Raw genomic sequence first — 20,377 nt, 5'->3', positions numbered from 1 at the left:
GGAGGTTGGCTGCCCTGGAAGAATGCAGGTTCATGTGAGTCTGGGGGGCCCCTGGAGCAGCCAGGTTCTTCTGTTGGCTGGCTTGGCCTCCCCCTTAACCCTGGTTCCTGGGAGTGGGGGTGGGGGGCTTAGAAACTGGCATGGCTGTGAGGAACCAGGGCCCCTGCATCCCTGCTTGGTTTCCCCCACTCTGCCAGCCTCTGGTGTGGCCATTGCAGGAGCCGTGCCCAGGTCTGGCCGAAAGACCCATGTTCCTGCAACACCCACCCCTTCAGCAGAGAGGGTCAGGCATGGATTCCTTCCCATCCGGTCCATTGCGGAAAGCTGCACAGATCACTCCTCACTTTCCCCTACCTGGTGACCCCCCCTCCCCAGGTAGGCTGGACTTCAACTCCCGTAGTCCCCAGGCAGCGTTGCCCAAGTTGGAATCGAAGGCCGGTTGTGGGAAACGGGACTTCCAGTAGCCGATACTAAAATTCACCCAGCTTAGCTAGTCGGTTCTGCCCCAGAAGTCCGGTGGTGTCCGTTATGCTCTGCGGGTGTCCAGTTGGGGCCTCTTGGGAGAGGGCTTTGCATCTTGGGATGCCAGTGTGGGGCAGCCATCTTGTGGGGTACCTTCTCCCTGGTTGGGGAATTGACCAGTCCCTGCTGGAGGGCCCTGGGCCCTGGCTTGGGAGGACCCGCCTTTCCGTCCACGCCCAGCAAGTTGCTTTTTTGCTGACCTGGTCTTGCTGAAGGCCTCTGTTGTTATTACCAGGCAGCCCACCAGCTGCGCTCAGGGTGTGTCATGTGCTGACTTTGGCCCAGGTTGTGTTTTTCTTCTTGTGTTTTTGAATAGCTAAATTGTTTGGTCACTTGTTGCCTTGAATGTTTCACCCTGGATGGAAAGGGAGTGCGGTATTGCCCAGAAGGGAACATTATGGGGGCCTGCAAAGGGGAAGGGGCAGAGGAGAGGCTGGGCAGAGGCTGTGGCTGCTCGCCAGGGTCTTCTTCCTGCCCGGGGTGCAGAGAGCATCAATTGGGGTGACATACTGGCTTGTTCCCATAGGAAACTCCCTGGCACCCCTCTCCTTCGTCTCTTGGGCTGCCCGTAGGCCAGAAGCTCCTCCTCCTCCCTGCTTCAATGCAGACCGGTTTCATCCCAGGCGATCGTTCCAAATGTCACACAATTGTGTGAACTCTGGGCTGTTCGCTTGAGATAAGGCGGACTGTTTTTGTTCTCCAGCCACCTCTGGGCCTCCCCTGGCACATCCCACCTTCAGCATGTTCTGTGCCTGCAGGAGCCGCAGGACGTTTCCGGCCATCGGTTGGGTGGGTGGAGCTGTGTGTTTCCCTCCTGCATTTTCAGACCTTGTGAGTTGAGTCTACTAGAAATTAAGAAGCAACCACCGTTGCGTTGGAAGAAGGATGGGGTTGTTTCCTCCGGGATAACTAGAAAATAACTTTCAAGGAGGTTAGCACTAGGACTAACTTCCAAAGAAAGAGTGTTGGAGTGTCAGATGTGTTGCAACTTCTGCAATTTCTGCAACTTCCGACAATGTCTCCAAAGAACATTGGGCAGACCACAAGAAAACCAGGTACTCTTGGCTGCCATTTGGGGGCATCTCACCTAAATAGAATAGAATAGAATAGAATAGAATAGAATAGAATAGAATAGAATAGAATAGAATAGAATAGACTTCTTTATTGGCCAAGTGTGATTGGACACCCAAGGAATTTGTCTTGGTGCAAATACTCTCAGTGTACATAAAAGAAAAGAGACATTCATCAAGAGTCAAGAATCATGAGGTACAACACTTAATAATAGTCACAGGGTTATACAGTCATAGGGTACAATAAGCAATCAAATCATACTAAGAAACAGTCAATATAAATCGTAAAGATACAAGCGATAAAGTTACAGTCATACAGTCCTAAGTGGGAGGATGGGTGAAACGAAGGATGGGAAGATCAATAGTAATAGTAGTGCAGAGTTTGTAAATAGTTGGGCAGCGTTGAGGGAATTATTAGTTTAGCAGAGTGATGGCATTCGGGGGGAAAAAACTCCTTGTGTCTAATAGTTCTAGTGCGCAGGGCTCTATAGTGCCGTTTTGAGGGGAGGAGTTGAAACAGTTTTATGTCTGGGATGTGAGGGGTCTGTAGATATTTTCACAGCCCTCTTTTTGACTCCTGCAGTATACAGGTGCTTGATTGAAGTCAGGTTGGTAGCAATTGTTTCTACTGCAGTCCTAATTACTCTCTGAAGTCTGTGTCTGTCCTGTTGGGTTGCAGAACCAAACCAGACAGTTATGGAGGTGCAGATGACAGACTCCATCATTTCTCTGTAGAACTGGATCAGCAGCTCCTTGGGCAGTTTGAGTTTTCTGAGTTGGCGCAGGAAGAACATTCTTTGTTGTGCTTTTTTGATGACGTTTTTGATGTTAGGTGTCCATTTTAGATGGGCTTCTGGGCATTGCAGTTCACGGGTATCAAGACTGAAACGAAAGGGGGCTGCGAGGAGGCGGGGAGGGCTCAGCCCCAAGAAGAAGGATGGCAAACACTGGGCCTGGCCAAGGAAAGGCTCCTTCTGCAGAAAGTGGAACCGACAGGTGGGGGGGCTTCAGCCAAGGAGTCCCAAAACAGAGGCTGAGAAGATTTGCTCCTGGTAGAAACCAACGTGGCTCTTGAGGGTGAATGTTCTGTCTTGTATTTCAGGACCAGAAGAGCTTCAGGGTACCAATGGTGAAGAGGATTTGTAGCTTAGTGCTGAAATGAGGGGGTCAACCAAGCTTAGCACCAAGGACACCCCCAACCTCCAGAGATTTTAGAATCTGGAGGGTCTGACCGTCCCTTTGAACAGAAGGTGTCCGTCCCAGTTTAGAGAAGCCGCATGCCGCCTGACCTCCGGGGTTCCTTCCTCTGGTCGATTTCAGGCCCTGTGTTTGCTTCTGAGCGAGGTGGTGCAACTTCCCCTTCTCTCACCAGCTGTTACCCAGCGTGGACGGTTGCAAGCTGAACTTGGTGCGAAGGGCTGTGGGGCGTTGCAAGGCCGCGTGCGCTGCGGGTGGAAGGTTTCCTGGCTGTGTTGAAATCCAGGGCTAATTATGGCTCTTGGACCAAGGGCGGGTTTGGGAATGGCCACCCTGCAGGAGAGCCTCTGCCATCAGACGACACCGGCCTTCCCTTCCATTAGTTGGAAGAGTTGGGCATCCTGAACCAACTTTTCCAGAGAGCCAAGGGAAACTAAAACTTCTCAGAGTGGCCCAAGCCAGAATTTCTGTATTTCTAGCCTGGAAATGCCAGGAATTCGCCTAAAAGCAGAGTAGGAAAACTCTTTATAGGGCTGACCTGGGCAGCAAAGATAACAATGCGGCACTCCACAACAATTTACAAGAGGCAAGGACGAGCCACCATGACATCGGACCATCTAACCCAGAGCAGGCTCCTTCACATGCTGAAAGCCAAGTCCTCGCGGCGTTCCAGAAGGCCAGGAGAGTCAAAGCTAGTAGCGTGGAGGCTGTTCCCTAAGGCAGGTGTCCCGACAGAAGGCAACACACGCCCTGGGTCCCTCTAGGCTGCACTGCTTCATTGAGAGGACCGCTGGAGCAGCCTGTCCTGCTAGATCTGGAATGCAGCTGTAATGACCCAGGGCATGACCCAAAGTCAACACAGTCAGATAATAAGAGTCCCTTTATTATCTCCAACTTTGCCCCCAATGTGCAGGTTACCTTCTGGCTGGAGAAAAACAGCCTTTGACTGTAGAAAATTCCATCCAAAACAAGGTACCCACAAACTGTAACTTAAAATACAAACAAGCTAAAGTGAAGTAATTAGTTTGGCAGGGCAGGAGCAAGAATTTCAGACTTGTAGGCATGGCAAAACTCACACAGTTGGGAAGACGCCAGGAACACAGATAAGCCACCACAACCCAGGATAAAGTTACATTTGCTCCCACCAGCCTAATGCATGCAGCCTGCCTTTCTTATAAACTGTCTTCCCAGCTGCAGCTAATGAAGGGAATCAGGGCCCTTTCCTCCCCCGTAAGCCATGCAACCCATGTTGCTCTCTTCTCCGTTCCTCCCTGCGTGCCATAGGATGAAGAGGGGGCGGGCCTGGGTCGTCCTCTGAACTCCCTCTCCCTTTTTCTACCACTCGCCTGCTCTGCCCAGCTGGACTTTGCCCCTCCCCAGTTTCCTCCACAGCCAACGGAGTCACACTCCCACACCCTGTCAGCTGTCTGGCTTCCTCCTCGGATTCAGATTCTGTCAAGGGCATGACAGCAGCTCTCATTGGCTTGCAAGTCCAAACTTTCGAACAGCTTTCTTTAGACTTGATGGCTGAGCAGAGCCTGAAGGATGAAAAGCGGGAGGTCTTAGGCCTTCCTCCTCTCCCAGAAGCCCTCAGGCCCTGCCCCCTTGTCTTTGGGGGGTGGTTTGAGGGTGCCCAATGCCCTCGTCTGCTTCCCATCACCCGGCAGCATTGCAATCTCTCTTGATTTCCTTTTGAGTTGCTGTGGCGATCCGAGGACTATTAAGAGTGAAAGACACCTCGCGTCAGCTCTTGGGGTGGGCCAGGTGAGGAAACGGGGCACTATATGAATTCTAGGAGTGCAATTTTATTCCTGTGGGGAATCTTGGAAGCCCGCCAAGGTTGTTCTCGTTCCCCCTTGGAGTCTCTCTCTAATGAGTTGCCTTCCTCGGTGGCTCCTCCATTCTCCACACCCTGCAGAGGAAATGGCAGTTTTGTGCAGCTGTTGCCTAACATGTTTTGTAATTTAAGCTGAGAACGCATCGCGGTTCAGTGACTTCATGAGGAAAGGTGCATCTCAGCCCCTCAGAAATTCATGCATTTCCTGAAGCACACCCGTTGTTCTTTAGGACTTGGAGTTGGAAAGGACCTAAGACGTCATCAAGCATAACCCCTTGCATCCAGCAGCATTCACTGCGCCAGCTCTGCTTGGTGGCTGTCCAGCCTCTGTAAGAAAACTTCCAGAGAAGGAGAAGAAGCCATAGCGGGCATTAATCGGTTCCTCTTCCTGACCAGGAGGTCTTCCTTAGGGGTCTTCCTTTCCTCCTGTGAGTTCAGGTCTTCCCCTCTGGAGCGAGGGAGAATTCTGTATGTCCAAACTCTCAACAACAGAGGTCTCCAAACTTGGCAACGTTAAGACTTTTGGACTTCAACTCCCAGAATTCCCCAGCCATCCTTTTTTTTTTCCCAAGTTTTTTTTTTATTTCAATCTACACATACACAACAATACATTTAACAGTGTGACATCAGTATATCATACATTTTAGTATAAGCAAAATTAATAATACCAATCATCTCTCTTAATACACTCTCTTAATACACCTCACATTGAGTCATAATCTTTCATTGCTTATTTTCAACATTTCAATACTCTCTCCTAATGCCAACCACCATATCAGTTAAATATACCTAGTATGTTCAATTTCCTCCCCAATTTTTGTTTTAAATAAAAAATTATCATTTGACAAGCAGTGTGATTCCAGGTTTCACACCTCAATACGAACATGACCATAATTACCTATTCATTGTATTTATTCAATTTCATATTACGTTATCCTTATTAATATGAAGTATTAAACTTATCCAATTCCAGTTCATGTTATAACTTGTTTCACTTTTCTTAGGATATTCTCATATCTTATTTTACAATGTTATCTAAAATTCTTACCTCATTTCTATGTTCATTTCTCATATTATCTTTTTCTGTCACATTTGCAATTTTATCAATCCATATTCTAATAATTCAAAATTGTCCCCTCTGGTTAGTAGTTTGAGCTCCTGTGATTATCATACTTTATGCCCTAATCTTGGGGCAGTTATTTTCCTTCCTCCGTTGTTTTTTTTTGCTTTTTGTCCCATTTCCTATTTCCAAGGAATCGCTCCAGAGGTAGAGAAAATCCAGGGAAATCTACCCGGTTTTTCTGTTTTGGCCTTCTGTGATTTTAATGTTGTAAGATGCCGAGAATCACTGTGTGGCAAGTTGAGCGGCAAATAAATGTTACAAGTAAACAAATTGTTTGGAGCATCACTTGATCTGCTCAAGGGGCCTTCCTCAGCATTGTTTGCCCATGGCGTATGTGTGTGTGTGTGTGTGTGTAAATATTTCAGGCTCCCAAAACCCCACTGGAAACTCTGTCCTGAGCTGATCTGTTATTGGGGGAAGATTGAGACCTGAGGATTTTAATTACTTTTTTATTTATTTATCTAATTTATCTAGCCAGTTATCTCACAAAAAGCAATTTTGGGCGGTGTACAACAGAACTGAAACAGTGAGTAGATCAGTGGTGGGATTCAATTTTTTTTACTACCGGTTCTGTGGGTGTGGCTTGGTGGGCATGGTGTGGCTTGGTGGACGTGGCAGGGGATAGATACTGCAAAATGATCCTATGCCCTCCCCACAACACTAACCTGCTTTCCAGCTCCGTTCTCCTGTGCAGGGCAACCAAAGGAGACCCAGCTGATCAGCTGGGACTCAATGGGAGGCAGGGAAGAGATGGGGGTTGGCGTGGCCAGTCAGAGGTGGGATTTGCTGGTTCTCTGAACTACTCAATATTTCCGCTACCGGTTCTCCAGAACTGGTCAGAACCAGCTGAATATACCACCTCTGGAGTAGATACATAAAATTGTCATTATAAATTATAACACAAGCATAAACTGCAAAAAAAAAACGGAGCAAGCGAACAATAGGCGAAGAGATGCTCATAATTTTATTGCTCGGGTCATCTCCTGCCCCCCCTTCCCTGAAAGGGACATCTCGGGTGGGTGGGTGGGGGCTGCAGAGAAAAGACACAGCCAGGACTGGCCCCTTCTTGGCTTTTCCAGCATTCCGTCCTTCAAAAAAGCTCTGTGTACTGAAGGGTGTGTGTGAGGATTTTATACGACAACTGTTGTGGCTCGGGACTTTGGAACCATCAGTCACAACTCCCCGGATGTTGTGGTCAGGGTCTGGAAGGCCATTTGGGGTGGGGGTGGGGGCATCCTGGTTGGGCCTTGGGCCTCCCGCCGTCTTTGTGCTGAGACAGGAGTTGCCGGTCATTGTGGAGATTTGGGGCCGAACTCCAGAGCTTGGCTGCCTGGTCTGGATGGCGCACAAGCAATGAGGCGAATGTGCGTCGGAGGACTCCGCTCTCTCTTGGTCACCTCTGTGGTGTTTGTGGGACAACTGAAGTGGCCGAAGGAATCCAGAGCTGGTGTGGGGCCTCCCTGAGGGGAGTGATGAAGTGGGGCCTGCACCGAGAAGGCCCAGGCAGAGCCCAGACTCCTCAAGAGAGGCCGCGTTGAGGAGGAAAAACTTCTCCGGGAGAGGCCTAAGCCAGGAGCACAAATAACGCTTCTGAACCAGGGCAAGAACTTCTTCAGCAGCTCCACCGACTGGGAGCCTGTCTTGCCTTCAACCGGTGGAGGAAGGAGCCGCAGGAGGAGAGTAGCAGCTCTGGGCTTGGGAGGAAAGGGAGGAAGCTGGTGGCCGTGGAGGTTGAGCCTAATGGTTATTGTAATTACAGCACCAGAGTGTCAAGAGAAGACCGGAGGAAAACTTCGTTGGGAAGATAAGCTTGCAGGCGCCCCACGGCTGACTCACAGGAGCGCTTGGGGGTGCCGGCAGCCGTGTTCCACGGTTCAGGGCGATGTGCCATCAGCAGGCTGGCAAATAGGCCTCTCGGAGCCGAATGGGACAGAGAGTGCTTGTGTCATGCCCCTGTCGGAATCTGACTCGGAGGGGGGAGCCGAACATCTGACAGGGAGTGGGAGTGTGACTCTGTTGGCTGTGGACGAAATTGGGGAGGGGCAAAGTCTGGCTGGGCCGAGCAGGGGAGAGGTAGAACAAGGGAGAGGGAGTGCAGAGGAAGACCCAGGTCCACTCCCCCTCTTCATCCTAGGGCACACAGGGAGGAACAGAGAAGGGAGCAAGGTGATTGCATGGCTTATGAGGGAGGAAAGGGCCCTGATTCCCTTCATTAGCTGCAGCTGGGAACACAGTGTATAAAAATAGGAAGCTGCACATAGCAAGCTGTTGGGGGCAAACGTAACTTTATCCTGGGTTGTTGTGGCTTATCTGTGTTCCTGGCGTCTTTCCAACTGTGAGTTTTGCCGTGCTTTCAAGTCTGAAATTTGTGGTACTGCCCTGCCAAATAATTACTTCAGTTTAGCTTGTTTGTATTTTAAGTTACAGTTTGTGGGTACCTTGTTTTGGACGGAATTTTCTACGGTCAAAGGCTGTTCCTGGGAGAGTTTTTCTCCAGCCAGAAGGTAACCTGGACATTGGGGGCAAAGTTAGAGATAATAAAGGGACTCTCCTTGCTTATTTGACTGTGTTGCCTTTGTGCCACGCCCTGGGTCATCACACCTTGGAAGGCTGTCGGGTGCTGAAGGGAAGTGAATCCCGGTGGGACGAAGGTGCTTATGGGCTCTGCTGCGGACTCAGGATGGGAGGCCATTTCCTCGGAGGCCGCAGGGATCATAGCTGGGAGATCTGGCATTATGGGAACGGCTCAGGGAGCAGGTGGGAAACAGAAAGAGCGGTTCTTCGACCGGCAGATCTTGCCAGAAGGAGCTCCCCACCAGCCATTGGCACCCAGATGAGCAGAGATTAACGCCAAGGTGAACCTCAGACCCACCTTCAAGGAAACAACACCCCCAATCAAGAACCTGCCAAACCAGCCGACCGCCGAAGAACCTTTTGAGACCTTCCCCGCCAACACTGACAGGGCCAGCCACTGGAATGTAAGCTCAGAGCAAGCCCAACTCCTTGCCAGCACTGATGATGTTACCAAGTTGGGTCATGAAATGTCTGCAAGGAAAGAGCCAAACTCGGAGAGCACAAGGTCCCTTCATTCCTACTTCTGTCAGCATTAGAATAGGCTACTGCCATGCATTTTATATGGGGCTTCCTTTGAAGACTCCCTGTTGCTTCAGCAGCCCCCTCCCAGGTGGTGGTGGTGGTGGTTGAAGACCACCGCACATACAGAGCCCCGGTGATGCCAGCTGGGTTTTCGGGAAGCTGCTGAGCTGCTTATTTTTGCCATAAAAAGTAAAACACTCCTACATGGCTTGGCACTCGGTGCCCTCTCTTTACCCACCCCATTTCTCCCCAATAGAGCCCCCACTCCCATTCTGGGCAGAGCACCCCCCCCCCAAAAAAAAACTGATGCATTTCCATTCAGAGAACTTTTCCCCAGAAAAGCGCTTGGGGAGCTTTCTCGCGCCTGACATTCAGGAAATAAAATGCCACGTTTAGAAAATTGCTCTGCGGAGTCTTTAGCCTTTCGCGGGGTTGCAAGAGTTGAGACTCGGAGGAATGTATTTATAGGCTTGGGTTTCGCTGCTGTTCTGCTGAAATTTATTTTTATTTATCGACTTTGGTTTTTATTGGAATATCGTAAGTCTCTGGGAGACGGCGTTGGAGCGTGGCCGTCAGTACATACTGGGAAGCGGGAGGTGAGGGGGAGGGGGCTGTTCTGTGGCAGCTGAGAAGTAACAAAGAAGCTCAGACTAAATTTGGGGGCAGGGGTGTCTCCCCGAGGAGGGTCTGGGAATCCCGGAATAACCCGTGTCCAAAGATTGTGGTGCTGCAAGATTGTGGTTGCCTTCTGAGAGTGGAAGAATGGTTGGCTTTTGCTTGCTTTTAATGCACCCACGGCACCCATTGCGTGCCCGGCTGGTACCCCATTGGTGAGAAGAGAAAAGCCGCAGCTGGGAGGGAGCCCTCTGCTGCCCCCTCTCCCGGGCACCTCTGGGGCAAAGCCTCCAAGGCAGGCAGCCCACTTGGGGTGCTAGGGTTGGAAGCCAGCAGGTGGGAATGGGCTCAGCTGGTTCCAGAAAGAGAAGCCAAGCACGGCCCCCCGGGTGCAGAGCAGGAGCCCCAGAAGTGGCCCCTGGAGGGAATGCGGGGGGGTCTCTCCTGTCACTGGCACAGGAGCCCCCCTCCCACTTCTGTTTTGCTCCTTCGCCTGCAGGAGGATCCATCCTTCATCTGTTTTGCACGGTAGCAAATTGAGGGAGGCATTTGCAGACCAGTGGGAAGCTGTGGGAAGCGTTGTGGGCAGCCCTGGCCGGAGCATCCTCCGCTTGAGCCCCTTCTGGGCTGTGGGAGGGTGGGGGAGGGGCTTTTCAGCAGCTGAGCCAGCCAGCCCATCCCTGGAAGGAATGGAGCACCGAAGAAGCTGGAGATTCGCAGGCAGGTTCTTTGCCAGGGAGGGAGGGCCATTCGAGACCCAGGTCTGGGGGCGGGGGTGGGGGCCTTGACTCGTCCCCACAGCCTCTCGGGGGGCCCTTTTTGGCGCAGGGCGAGCGGAGCCCCGAAGCCAGCTGCCTGCCCCGGTGCGGCCGGCCAGCCAGATGTTCTTCTGGCAAACGGAGGAGCAGTGAATCGGTGCCAGGGTGGCTCTGCTCCGGCTGCAGAGTGTTTGCGGCTAACCCCAGGCTGGATTGCTGTGGATCAGTTTCCTCCTTCGCTGGGCTGGGTATTTTGGAAAAAAGTGTGATGTTGACGGGCCTCCCCTGAGTCATGTGCTTCCTCACCTTCCCCGAAGCTTCTCCAAATAAACATTTATCTGGAAACGGGCAGGCGGGGAAGAGCTGGGGAAGCCAGGCTGTATTGCCAAGGACAGAGAGGAGGCCTCCAGGCTGCCTGGGAGGAAAACCTCCTTGGCCTTGAGGCCGGGAAGCAGCTGGGGCAGGAATGGGACCCTTCCTTCCTCCCCTCCCCCCCTCCTTCCCTGTCTCCCTCCCTCCTTCCCTCCCTTCTCCTTGGCCCTCAGCTCTCCGCTCAACCTTCTGGAGAACCTTCTCCATCTCTGCTGCCTCAGAAAGCATGAGGTGGAAGAGCAAGCAAAGGTTTATATATGTACAAAGTCTACGGAAGCAAATTTCAAGGGCGACCTACCTGGGGTTGCCCTTGAAGAGCACCTGGGAGCTTCACCTGGCACAGAACTCGGCTGCGGTGGTGGTTAAATGGCACCTGTTTTCAACGTGTAGGACGCTCCCGCCAGAGGCCTTGGTTCCCAGTCTGCTTCCGGCTGGTTGCCAGCTGTGAAGCCCTTCATGATTTGGGACTGAGGTACTTGTGGGGCTGGGGTCTCCCCCCACCCCCCCCAGTCGTTTCTGCCCATCCCTCCCAGTCTAGCAGGATAGGCACGCTCGGGTCCCCATCGGCCAGGGATGATTGCTAGTTGCTGGATCTGGGAAATTATTATTACCTTTATTGTACAACATTTGTTCAATGAGATTGGCTGAGCCTCCCTTCGTGCACACACACACACACACACACCCAGCACAACTCACAGTGAGGACAGAAGTCCCTCACCCAGTCCCAATCTTATTACGCTATGTGACCTTGTTGCACAACACGCCGGCCCCACAAGTCTGTCGTACTGTGTCAGCATGAAGTTATTTTCCGTTCAGAAGTCTGACAGCCCACCGGTAGAAGCTGTTCTTCAGCCTGTTGGTGCGGTTGGCTATATCTCCCACCTGATGGTAGGAGAGTGAAGAAGTGCTGACCGGGGTGCGAGTCATCCCTGAGGATTTTTCCTCACTTTTCTAAGGCAGCGAGCCCTAGTAAGGTCATCTAGTGGTATCGGGGAACAGCCCATGATGTTTTGTGCTGTGCTCACCACCCCCTGTAATGTCTTTCTATCTGCAGCTGTCGAGGCAGCATACTTTATTTATTTATTTGATTTGATTTGTCAATTGTTTACAAGATAATAAGTATAAGTATATACATAGTTATGAATACATGAAATGGGTACATATAAGAAAAATAAAAGAAACAACAGGACAGGGACGGTAGGCACGTGTGGTGCGCTTATGCACGCTCCATACAGACCTCTTAGGAAAGGGGTGAGGTCAATAGTAGACAGTCTAAGGTTAAAGTTTTGGGGTTTGGGGAAGAAACCACAGTCAGGTAGAGGATTCCAGACATTGACCGCTCTGTTGCTGAAGTTGTATTTCCTGCAATCAAGTTTGGTGCGATTAACCTTGAGTTTGTATCTATTGTGCGTTCTTGCGTTGTTATGGTGGAAGCTGAAGTATTCATTGACAGGTAGGACATTGCAATGTGTGATTTTATATACCATACTTAGATCAGACCAAAGACCACACTGTAGTGCAATGTGAGAGGACACTTTCTAGAGTGGACCGGTAAAAAGAGGTCATCCATCGTTGTTCCACTTTATTCTTTCACAAGACCCTAAGGAAGTGGAGTCTCTGTTGGGCCTTTCTGGCCACCTGGGTTGTGTTGGTTTTCCAAGTGAGATCTTTGCTGAGGTAAATTCCCAGGAATTTAAAGGAAGAAACTCTCTCCAGGCAGCCCCCTTGATGTAAAGTGGGGCAGGTTCCTCTTTCTTCTCCCAGAAGTCTTAACACCATCTCCTTTGTCTTGCTGACGTTCAGGTGCAGGTTGTTTTCATGAGGATGGGCCTCTTCTGCCATGGTGTCCATCTACTGGAACATTCTCCTTCTGGAGATTAGGATGGCCCCGACCGCCCTGTTGGCTTAAAGGCCTGGCTCTGGGCCTGGGGCACTGAATGTGCAGGGTGGGGGCTGGCTCCTGCCTGTGGTAATGACTGCAACATTTTCCTCGGCTGCGGCTTTGCATTTCCGTTCTTGTAGTTACGATCGATCATAATGGCGTTTAATGTTCTGATGTGATTTTAAAGAGGGTTCGCTTCCCAGATTCCTTGTCGAGATGGGCCACTATATAAATGGACCCAATCAATTCCCACCCACCCTCCACCCCCCAACTTGCAAGGAAGCGGGCTCAGCTTCCTTGGGGCTGAGTAGCAGAGTCAGACATTACTTACTTGCAGATTAAGAGTTGGAAGGGACCTTGTAGGTCATCTAGTCCAACCCCCCCCCCCCACCAGCCCAAGCAGGAGACCTTACACCATTTCTGACAGATGGCAGTCCGAGTCTCTTCTTGAAAGCTTCCAGGGATGAAGCTCCCACAACTTCTGTTCCATGGGTTGATGGGTTCTGTCAAAATTTCTCCTTATTTCAGGATTCCCTCCCTGGGTTCCTGGAAGCTCCAACGCAGGTGGAGAGGCCAAGAGTCGAGGCCTGGTGCAGTTGTGTCCTGCTTTGTTGGAAGGGTGCAGCCAAGACCACCTTAAGGACTAGGTGGCCTGGTGATTTTTTTTTCCAGCTCTTCCTTCTGTGAGCTTCTTTGCCAGCCTACTTGGCTGTCGAAGGCTGTTCCGGCTCCTTGCATGAGGAAGAAAAGCAGAAAGGGGAAGCCAAGATTGTCTGAAGGCCTCCTTCACCAGCATAGCAATAGGGAAGGCCATGGCTGGCCCCTTTCCTCATTCGTTTGCTAAGCTCATCTCCGTTACAAAGCCGAAGAAGAGCCAGCGCTGTCCGAAGACGTCTCCGTAGTCATGTGGCCGGCATGACTGAATACCGAAGGCGCACACAACGCTGTGACCTTCCCACCAAAGGGGTCCCTATTTTTTCTACTTGCATGTTTTACATGCTTTCAAACTGCTAGGTTGGCAGAAACTGGGACAAGGAACGGGAGCTCACTCCGTGACGCGGCGCTAGGGTTTCAAACCGCTGAACTGCCCGATCGACAAGCTCAGCGTCTTAGCCACTGAGCCCCCACATCCCCGGAGGGTCCTTCAGGGACTAGTATATAGTTTTTGTCTTGGGTCTTTCATATCGCCTTGTGGAAAGGAATGTCTTGCTCAGCAATTTTTCTGGCTCAGGGATTCTGGGAGTTGAAGTCCACAGGTCACGAAGGGGCCATCGTTGCCAACCAACGTGGGCCATAGAGAGGAGAGAGAGAGAGAGAGACAGCCAGGCAAGGTCAGGAGAGCAGCTCAGCCCTGCGGGGGAGGGAATGTGAGCGGGGCTGGAGGTCCAGAAGAGACCCGCCCTAGTTTGGGGGCTGGCTATGAAGTGGGGAGGGCAAATGGACTTTCATATTTCAGCATGAGCTGCTTTATTGTAAGGCGGGGTCTCCATCCTTTGAGACGTGTGGACTTCAACTCCCAGAATTCCCTCCCCCCTAAAAAAAGCTGGCTGAGGAATTCTGGGAGTTGAAGTCCCACACGTCTCAAAGTTGCCGAGGTTGGGGACCCCTGTTGTAAGCACATTCACAGGGTCTGGCGAGTCTGAAAGTCCATTTCTCTCCCTTCCTGCTTACCGCTTGAGAAACAGGGGAGGGTCTCTCTCTCCTGAGCCCCTGGCCCTGCCCATGTTCCTGCTGTTGCCCAGGTGGGCATTCCAGGATAACACTGGATCCAGTTCCTTGGCATCTGTTTCACTGGCACAGAGGAGCTATTTTATGACAACTGGCACACGGGCAAAAGTTGGACCGGGCAGGGTCTCTGCCATCTCGTAGGGAAACATGACAGAGTGGGGGGGAACAATGCTTAGTTAGAGTGGCCCCCTTTGTGCATTGTCATTTTGGCGGGGGGCATGGCAGGTGGCACCCGGCAGGTGTGGTCATTCAGTTGCTGGCTTTTCTTGGTGGAAAGGAGGAAGACCCCACCGTCCTGCGGGCAGCCCGGCTGTGGTAGGGGGTCAATTTTTTCCCAGGAGGAATTTGGCTTGGCTGTTTACGGGGTGGGCTGTGCCAGAGCAGAGAGTCCTCCATGCGAATCCTGATCAGGGCAAGAAGAAAACCCCGGGAGAAGGAGGGCAGAGAGCAGCTCTGCCATTCCTGGTGCCCGCTGGAATGGCAGCTCCCAGACGTCTCCGCCAAGGGGCCGTGCAGCACTGGGGCCAGATCTGCTGCTTTGGGGGGAAGGGCAGGCGGGAGTGGGGCATCGTGAGGACGTGCGCTGCCTCTCGTGGTTTGGGGGGGTGTCTCTGGGTTTGATCGCTCTGCCTTTCCTCCCTCCCAGGTGGTACAAGCTCCACTCCAAGCCGGGTAAGAAGGAGAAGGAGCGGGGCGAGATCCAGCTGAGCCTGCAGTTCACGCGCCACAGCCTGACGGCCAGCATGTTCGACCTGTCGGTCAAGGAGAAGCCACGCTCGCCCTTCCGGCGGCTGAGGGACAAGATGAAGGGGAAGCACAGCTACGACCTGGATTCCTCCTCCGCCATCGTGCCCAGCAGCAGTGGAGCCCTGGACGACGATTTCCACCTGCGGGCCCCCAAGGACAAAGCCCGGGGGAGCTTCTTCTTCAAGGGCCAGCTGCGCCGCTCCTCCCTGACCCGCTCCAGCACCTCCCTGGGCTCCGCCAGCACCCTCTCCTCGGCCAGCAGCCTGGCGGCCCTGGGCAGCGCCGAGGGGGGGGCGCCCTCACCCAGCCGGCACAGCAGCCTCTCCACTGACCCTGCCGGTAAGTACGTGGAGGGAGGGAGGGCAGCCAGGGAGGGGTGTCATTTCACACACACACACACACACACACACACACACACACATACCCCAGCCAGCTTTTAAGCTGGGTGAATTATTCTGTTTTGGGGAAAAACAACCAAAGAAAGTGCGGTAAGCTCTTTTTTTTCCAATTACAGTTTTTCATTCAAGGTGTCAGGCAAAGGTCTCCACCCTTGGCCACTTTTAAGACTTGTGGACTTCAACTCCCAGAATTCCTCAGCCAGCTATGATGCCTGACTTACAACCACATAGCTGGCTGGAGAATTCTGGGAGTTGAAGTCCACAAGCCTTAAAGTGGCCGAGTTTGGGGACCCCTGGTGTAAAGTGTGGGTCACAAAACCCGATTTTAAAATAAAATGTGCCAGTTGGAAAAGGCTGTCCTCAAAGCAAAGGGGATTGTACTCTCTTGTGCCTTTGTGGGGCAGAGCAGCTGGGAGGCTGACCGCGTCTTTACTCCTTTCTTCTTTCCTTCCTTCCTTCCCTCCATCTTCCTCCCTCCCTCCCTCATTTTCCTTCCTTCCTTCCCCTCCCTCCCTCATCTTCCTCCCTCATCTTCCTCCCTCCCTCCCTCCCTCATTTTCCTTCCTTCCCCTCCCTCCCTCATCTTCCTCCCTCCCTGCCTCATCTTCCTTCCTTTATCCATCCCTCATCTTCCTCCCCCCTCATCTTCCTCCCCTCCCTTATCTTTCTTCCTCCCTCCCTTATCTTTCTTCCTCCCTCCCTCCCTCCCTTGCTCCCCTCCCTCCCTTCCTTCATCCCTCCTCTCTCTCTTCCCCTCCCTCCCCCTCAGGAAGAGACTTCCTGCCCTCCCCAGCTGACTCACAAGAGGGCCTTCAGCGATGAGGTGTCCCAGATCAACCTGCTGCCAGAAGCCGTCCAGGGCCTGAAGACCCCAAGGGACCCCTCCTCGGGGTCCTCCATCTGCATCAATGGGAGCCACATTTACTGCGAGGAGCCCTCCCCCAAACCCTCCTTCCTCTCGACGGCCACCCTCCCTCCCGCCCTGAGCGATCCTAGCAAGCGGGACCGGAGGGGCTCGGGGGCCGGACTGCCTGCTGTCGAACCGGACCTGCCGCCCTGGCCTGCCAGCGGTCTCCAGAAAGGACCCCCGAAAGACCTGCCCCGGTTCATCCCCTCGCCCCCCATTTTGGCGGCCCAGGAGGAAGACAAGCTCTCCGTCAAGACCATCGCCCTGAACAAGCAGCGGGTCCGAGCCAGACGGGAGGAGGAGGAGGGGCTGCAGGCTGAGAGCAAGCCCGTCCCCATGGCCGCCCGCTGGCTTTCCCCTCGGAGGTCCGGAGAGTCAGGCCTCAGGACGAGAGGGACCATCGCGGAGCCTCAAGGGCCACGGCCAGAGCCCCGAGCCGACTCTGGGGGCCACGCCCGGAGGGAAAGAGGAACCTTGGAGTGGTGGCAGCAGCCGGATCAGTCTGGGAGACCCCAGGGAGCCAGCTCGAAAGCCCAGGTGAGCCTGCACCTGTGTGGGACTGAGCCACAGAGGATGGGGGGAGGGGCACGGCGGCCATTTGCCCAAGGAAAGGCCATGGTACTAGGGAGGGAGTTGGAAATGGTGCTTCTGCGCTCCAGAGCCATTGGGTCCAGCCAGCCCTGTTGTTGACCCTTGGCCCCTGGGATAGAGGCTGGCACGCCTGGAGGGGCAGCTGCCCGGGCGTTGGTGGGGGAGAGAAGAGCCAGAGGGGGCAGCTGCCTGAGTTTGAGTCAGGGGTTGCCCAGCCTTCTTGGTGCCAAGGCTGCCTTGGTCACAAAGTCTCAAACTTGCCCACTTTAAGACTTGTGGACTTCAACTCCCAGAATTCTCCAGCCAGCTCAGCTGGCTGGAGAATTCTGGGAGTTGAAGTCCACAAGTCTTAAAGTGGGCAAGTTTGGGGACCCTGCTTGAGGCCACAACATGGCTGTCATGCTGGCTGAGGAATTCTGGGAGTTGAAGTCCACAAGTCTTAAAGTGGCCAAGTTTGGAGAACCCCTGCTTGAGGGCCACAACATGGCTGTCATGCTGGCTGAGGAATTCTGGGAGTTGAAGTCCACAAGTCTTAAAGTGGCCAAGTTTGGGGACCCCTGAGGTACTGCCTGGTTTTTTGGGGGGGTCAGATTGATGGGTGAGGGGGTAGCCCCTCTAGAGGAGGAGAAAGCAGCCTTGAGTTCTGCGGGAGAAGGAATGATCTGACTTCCCTGACCTCCAAGGCCGGCTGTCTTTGGGCCAGAAGACCGGGTGTGTGTGTGAGAGGAACGGCTGCCATCTTGCTGCCAAAGGGAGCCCTTCCAAGAACCAGGAGAGCATTGGGAGGGGGTTCCCCCCCCCCGCCCCAATTGCCCTACCTTGGTGTATTAAGTTCCATTTCCCCTTCTGCGTTCCGTTTCCAGTGCTGAAGGGGAATCAAAGGGAAGCAAAGCTGGCTGAGGGATTCTGGGAGTTGAAGTCCACAAGTCTTCCAGTCGCCATGTTTGCCCCCCCCCCCCTTGGGAATCCCTGGTTGGCATGAATCCACCTGCTGGGCAGGATGGGGGCTGCGGGAAGGAAGGCCCAGGTGAGAGATGAAACTAGGGTGGTGCCCCTGGGGCAAGGTTGCAAGGCACGTTTCTGGGGCAGCTGCTGCTGCGACCCCCGCCTGAGGGGGAACTGGACGCTGCCTCAGTCCGGCCTGAATTGGACCAGAGAGGAGCTGCACCTGATAGTAACTGTCTGCACCTGATAGTAACGGCATCTGCTCTGTCATTAGTGCAGCTGGACATTTGAGTCAGGGGCTTTTTTGAATTTGAACATGGGCCAGTTAAAGGGAAGAGGAGATTTGTGCTGCCTGAAAGGAAATGCTAGAAGAAGAAAGTGAGGATCTCAGCCTGTTGAGCACTGGGGTTTGTATGCAGGAAGGGTGCAGATGAAAAGCACCTAAAATCCATTTTTTTGGTGCACCACTCAGGCTGGTGACCAGTTCAGCCAGTCACTCTGGATTGCCCCCTGCATACCTGTAACGGCTTTCAAGCCAGAGACGCCACAGCGTTGGGGTTCCACTCCTCCCTTGCCTGCTTCCTGCCCCCCCCATGTACCCTCCGGGAGCCCCCACTGCAACGAAGAGTCCATTTTATGGAGGCACCCAAAGAGCATTTCCCCTCTCTCTGGAAATGGCGGCCACTGAGGCTGAGGGGCCCAGAGCAGAGGTGGTCTTCAGCCGGTTTGGACCGGTTCTGGAGAACCAATAGCGGAAATTTTGAGTAGTTCGGAGAACCAGCCAATCCCACCTCTGACTAGTTCCAGCACCATCTGTTCTCTGCCTCCCACTGAGTCCTAGCTGATCGGCTGGGTCTTCTTTTGTTGCCCTGCACAGGAGAACAGAACTGGAAAGCAGGTTAAAGGTGTGAGGAGGGAAGGGGGATTTTACCGTATATCCTTCCCCTGCCATGCCCACCAAGCCACATCCACCGAGCCACACCCATAGAACCGGTAGTAAAAAAGAAATTGAATCCCACCCCTGGCCCAGAGGCGAAAGGACGAAACGCCTCTAAGGGCGAGATGGAAGAGCGAGGAGGGGCATGGTAGAAGAGGTTCGGCGCAGGCCTGCCCAGACCAGAGGCTCATATTTTGGGAATCTGGCATGGGCAGCTTCCATCTGACAGCTGAAGAGCCACAAATCCACCCCTGCAGTCCAGGAAAGAAGAAGAAACGGGAACAGCCTTCGTTAACAAAATGGGGTTAAAGCAATTACCTCTATTCAAAGCCCAACCGACCTTATTGACACGGATAATCCTCGACTTAACAACTTAGGGCCAGAAGTTGTGATGGTCATAAAACAGGTCCCTTCCGGGTCTGACCTATTTTACAAACTTTTTTTGCAGGGGTCATTAAGCAAACCCCATGGTCATTAAGTGAACCAGTTGTCCGCCGTTGTCTGATTTTACTGAAAAACCAGATGTAAATGCTGGGAGTTTTTTGGGCAGAAGTGTCGTAAAAAGCAGTCGGGTGGCTGTGGGACAATGCAGATGGTCGTAAATGCGGATCCATTGCTGAGTGACCAAAATGTTGATCATGTGACCAGAGGGGGCATGGCCTTTGGAACTGGTGGGGGGAGGTAAACATCTCCAGGGAGAACTAGTATAACTTGGAACGGTTGCAGAATGAGGACTGCCTGATTCCCATGTAGATCCCAGTCTCTTCCGAAGCGGAAGGGAGTAAATGGATCGGAGCAATTTTCATCCAAAAAGAGCCATCCTAATTTTGGAGACCGGAGTGCCACAGTTGGAAATAAGCCAGTGGGTGGGATTCAAATAATTTTAAACAAGAGGTTCTCCGCCTTAAATGATTTCTTCCAACAACCAGTTCTCCCAAACTGGTACGAACTGGCTGAATCCCACCACTTGAAGTAAGCAAACACCGTGGAATAAGAAGGAAGATTTGGCTTCAGGGCTCCAAGAGGAGGAGAGGAAAAAGAACTAGCCAGATTGACCGCAGGCCCAGCCTCCGAGCCTCCCCTGGACGCCCTGCCTGGAGACGGTGCTGGGAAGATCAGAAGTTCTGCCTGGCCAGCAGAAAGCCGGAAACCACCGGTGCTGACTCCTTGCAACGCAAAACTCCAGGAAGCAAGAAGGATCAGACCCACGAGGTGTGACCTCCGCCATGGTCCGTATCATCACGAGATAATAGGAGCTAAAAATAGATGTAGTGGGTTAGACTTGATGAGTAACCCAGGTGATGTCATGGAGCCAAAATACTCCAAAATGCTGTTCAGCAAATAAGGTGGGAAGACGGTCAGCTGACAGGTTTAAATAAAAACAACAACCAGAAGTTGAAGGAAGCAATGGAGACCGAGAGAGAGGAAACCCTGGCTGGCTAAACTCTTGCGCTCCACAGACAGCAAAGAGAAGGGCAGGAATTGCAGCTCCGTAAGAACCTCAAGGACAAGATTTCTATTCCAAAAGATCTCAGGAGTCACCTTTTCTGCAAAGATGGGTGTGGTAAAAGACTGCAAAAAAAAAAAAACAAGAAAAGGAAGACCAGGGGCCATTTGGAAGAACTGTCCAGGGATGGAGCAAAGGAAAATTC

At 52.7% G+C, this 20,377-nt stretch overlaps 1 protein-coding gene across 1 annotated transcript in view; it reads left to right on the top strand.

Moving 5' to 3' along the window:
• The window catches only part of RAB11FIP5 (RAB11 family interacting protein 5), a 35,484-nt gene that overhangs the window by 1,211 nt on the left and 13,896 nt on the right, over positions 1-20,377 (top strand). The window contains 4 exon segments of the mRNA XM_087936731.1: positions 14,847-15,286; positions 16,115-16,136; positions 16,138-16,595; positions 16,598-16,789. Coding sequence (XP_087792857.1) covers positions 14,847-15,286; positions 16,115-16,136; positions 16,138-16,595; positions 16,598-16,789 — 1,112 coding nt within the window.

This window comes from Pseudonaja textilis, chromosome 6 (assembly GCF_049901715.1).
Source record: "Pseudonaja textilis isolate UNSWEBS1 chromosome 6, rPseTex1.2, whole genome shotgun sequence".
NCBI classification, from domain to species: domain Eukaryota; kingdom Metazoa; phylum Chordata; class Lepidosauria; order Squamata; family Elapidae; genus Pseudonaja; species Pseudonaja textilis.
Note: the sequence above shows the minus strand (reverse complement) of the source record. Positions and strands in the feature narration are given on the sequence as shown.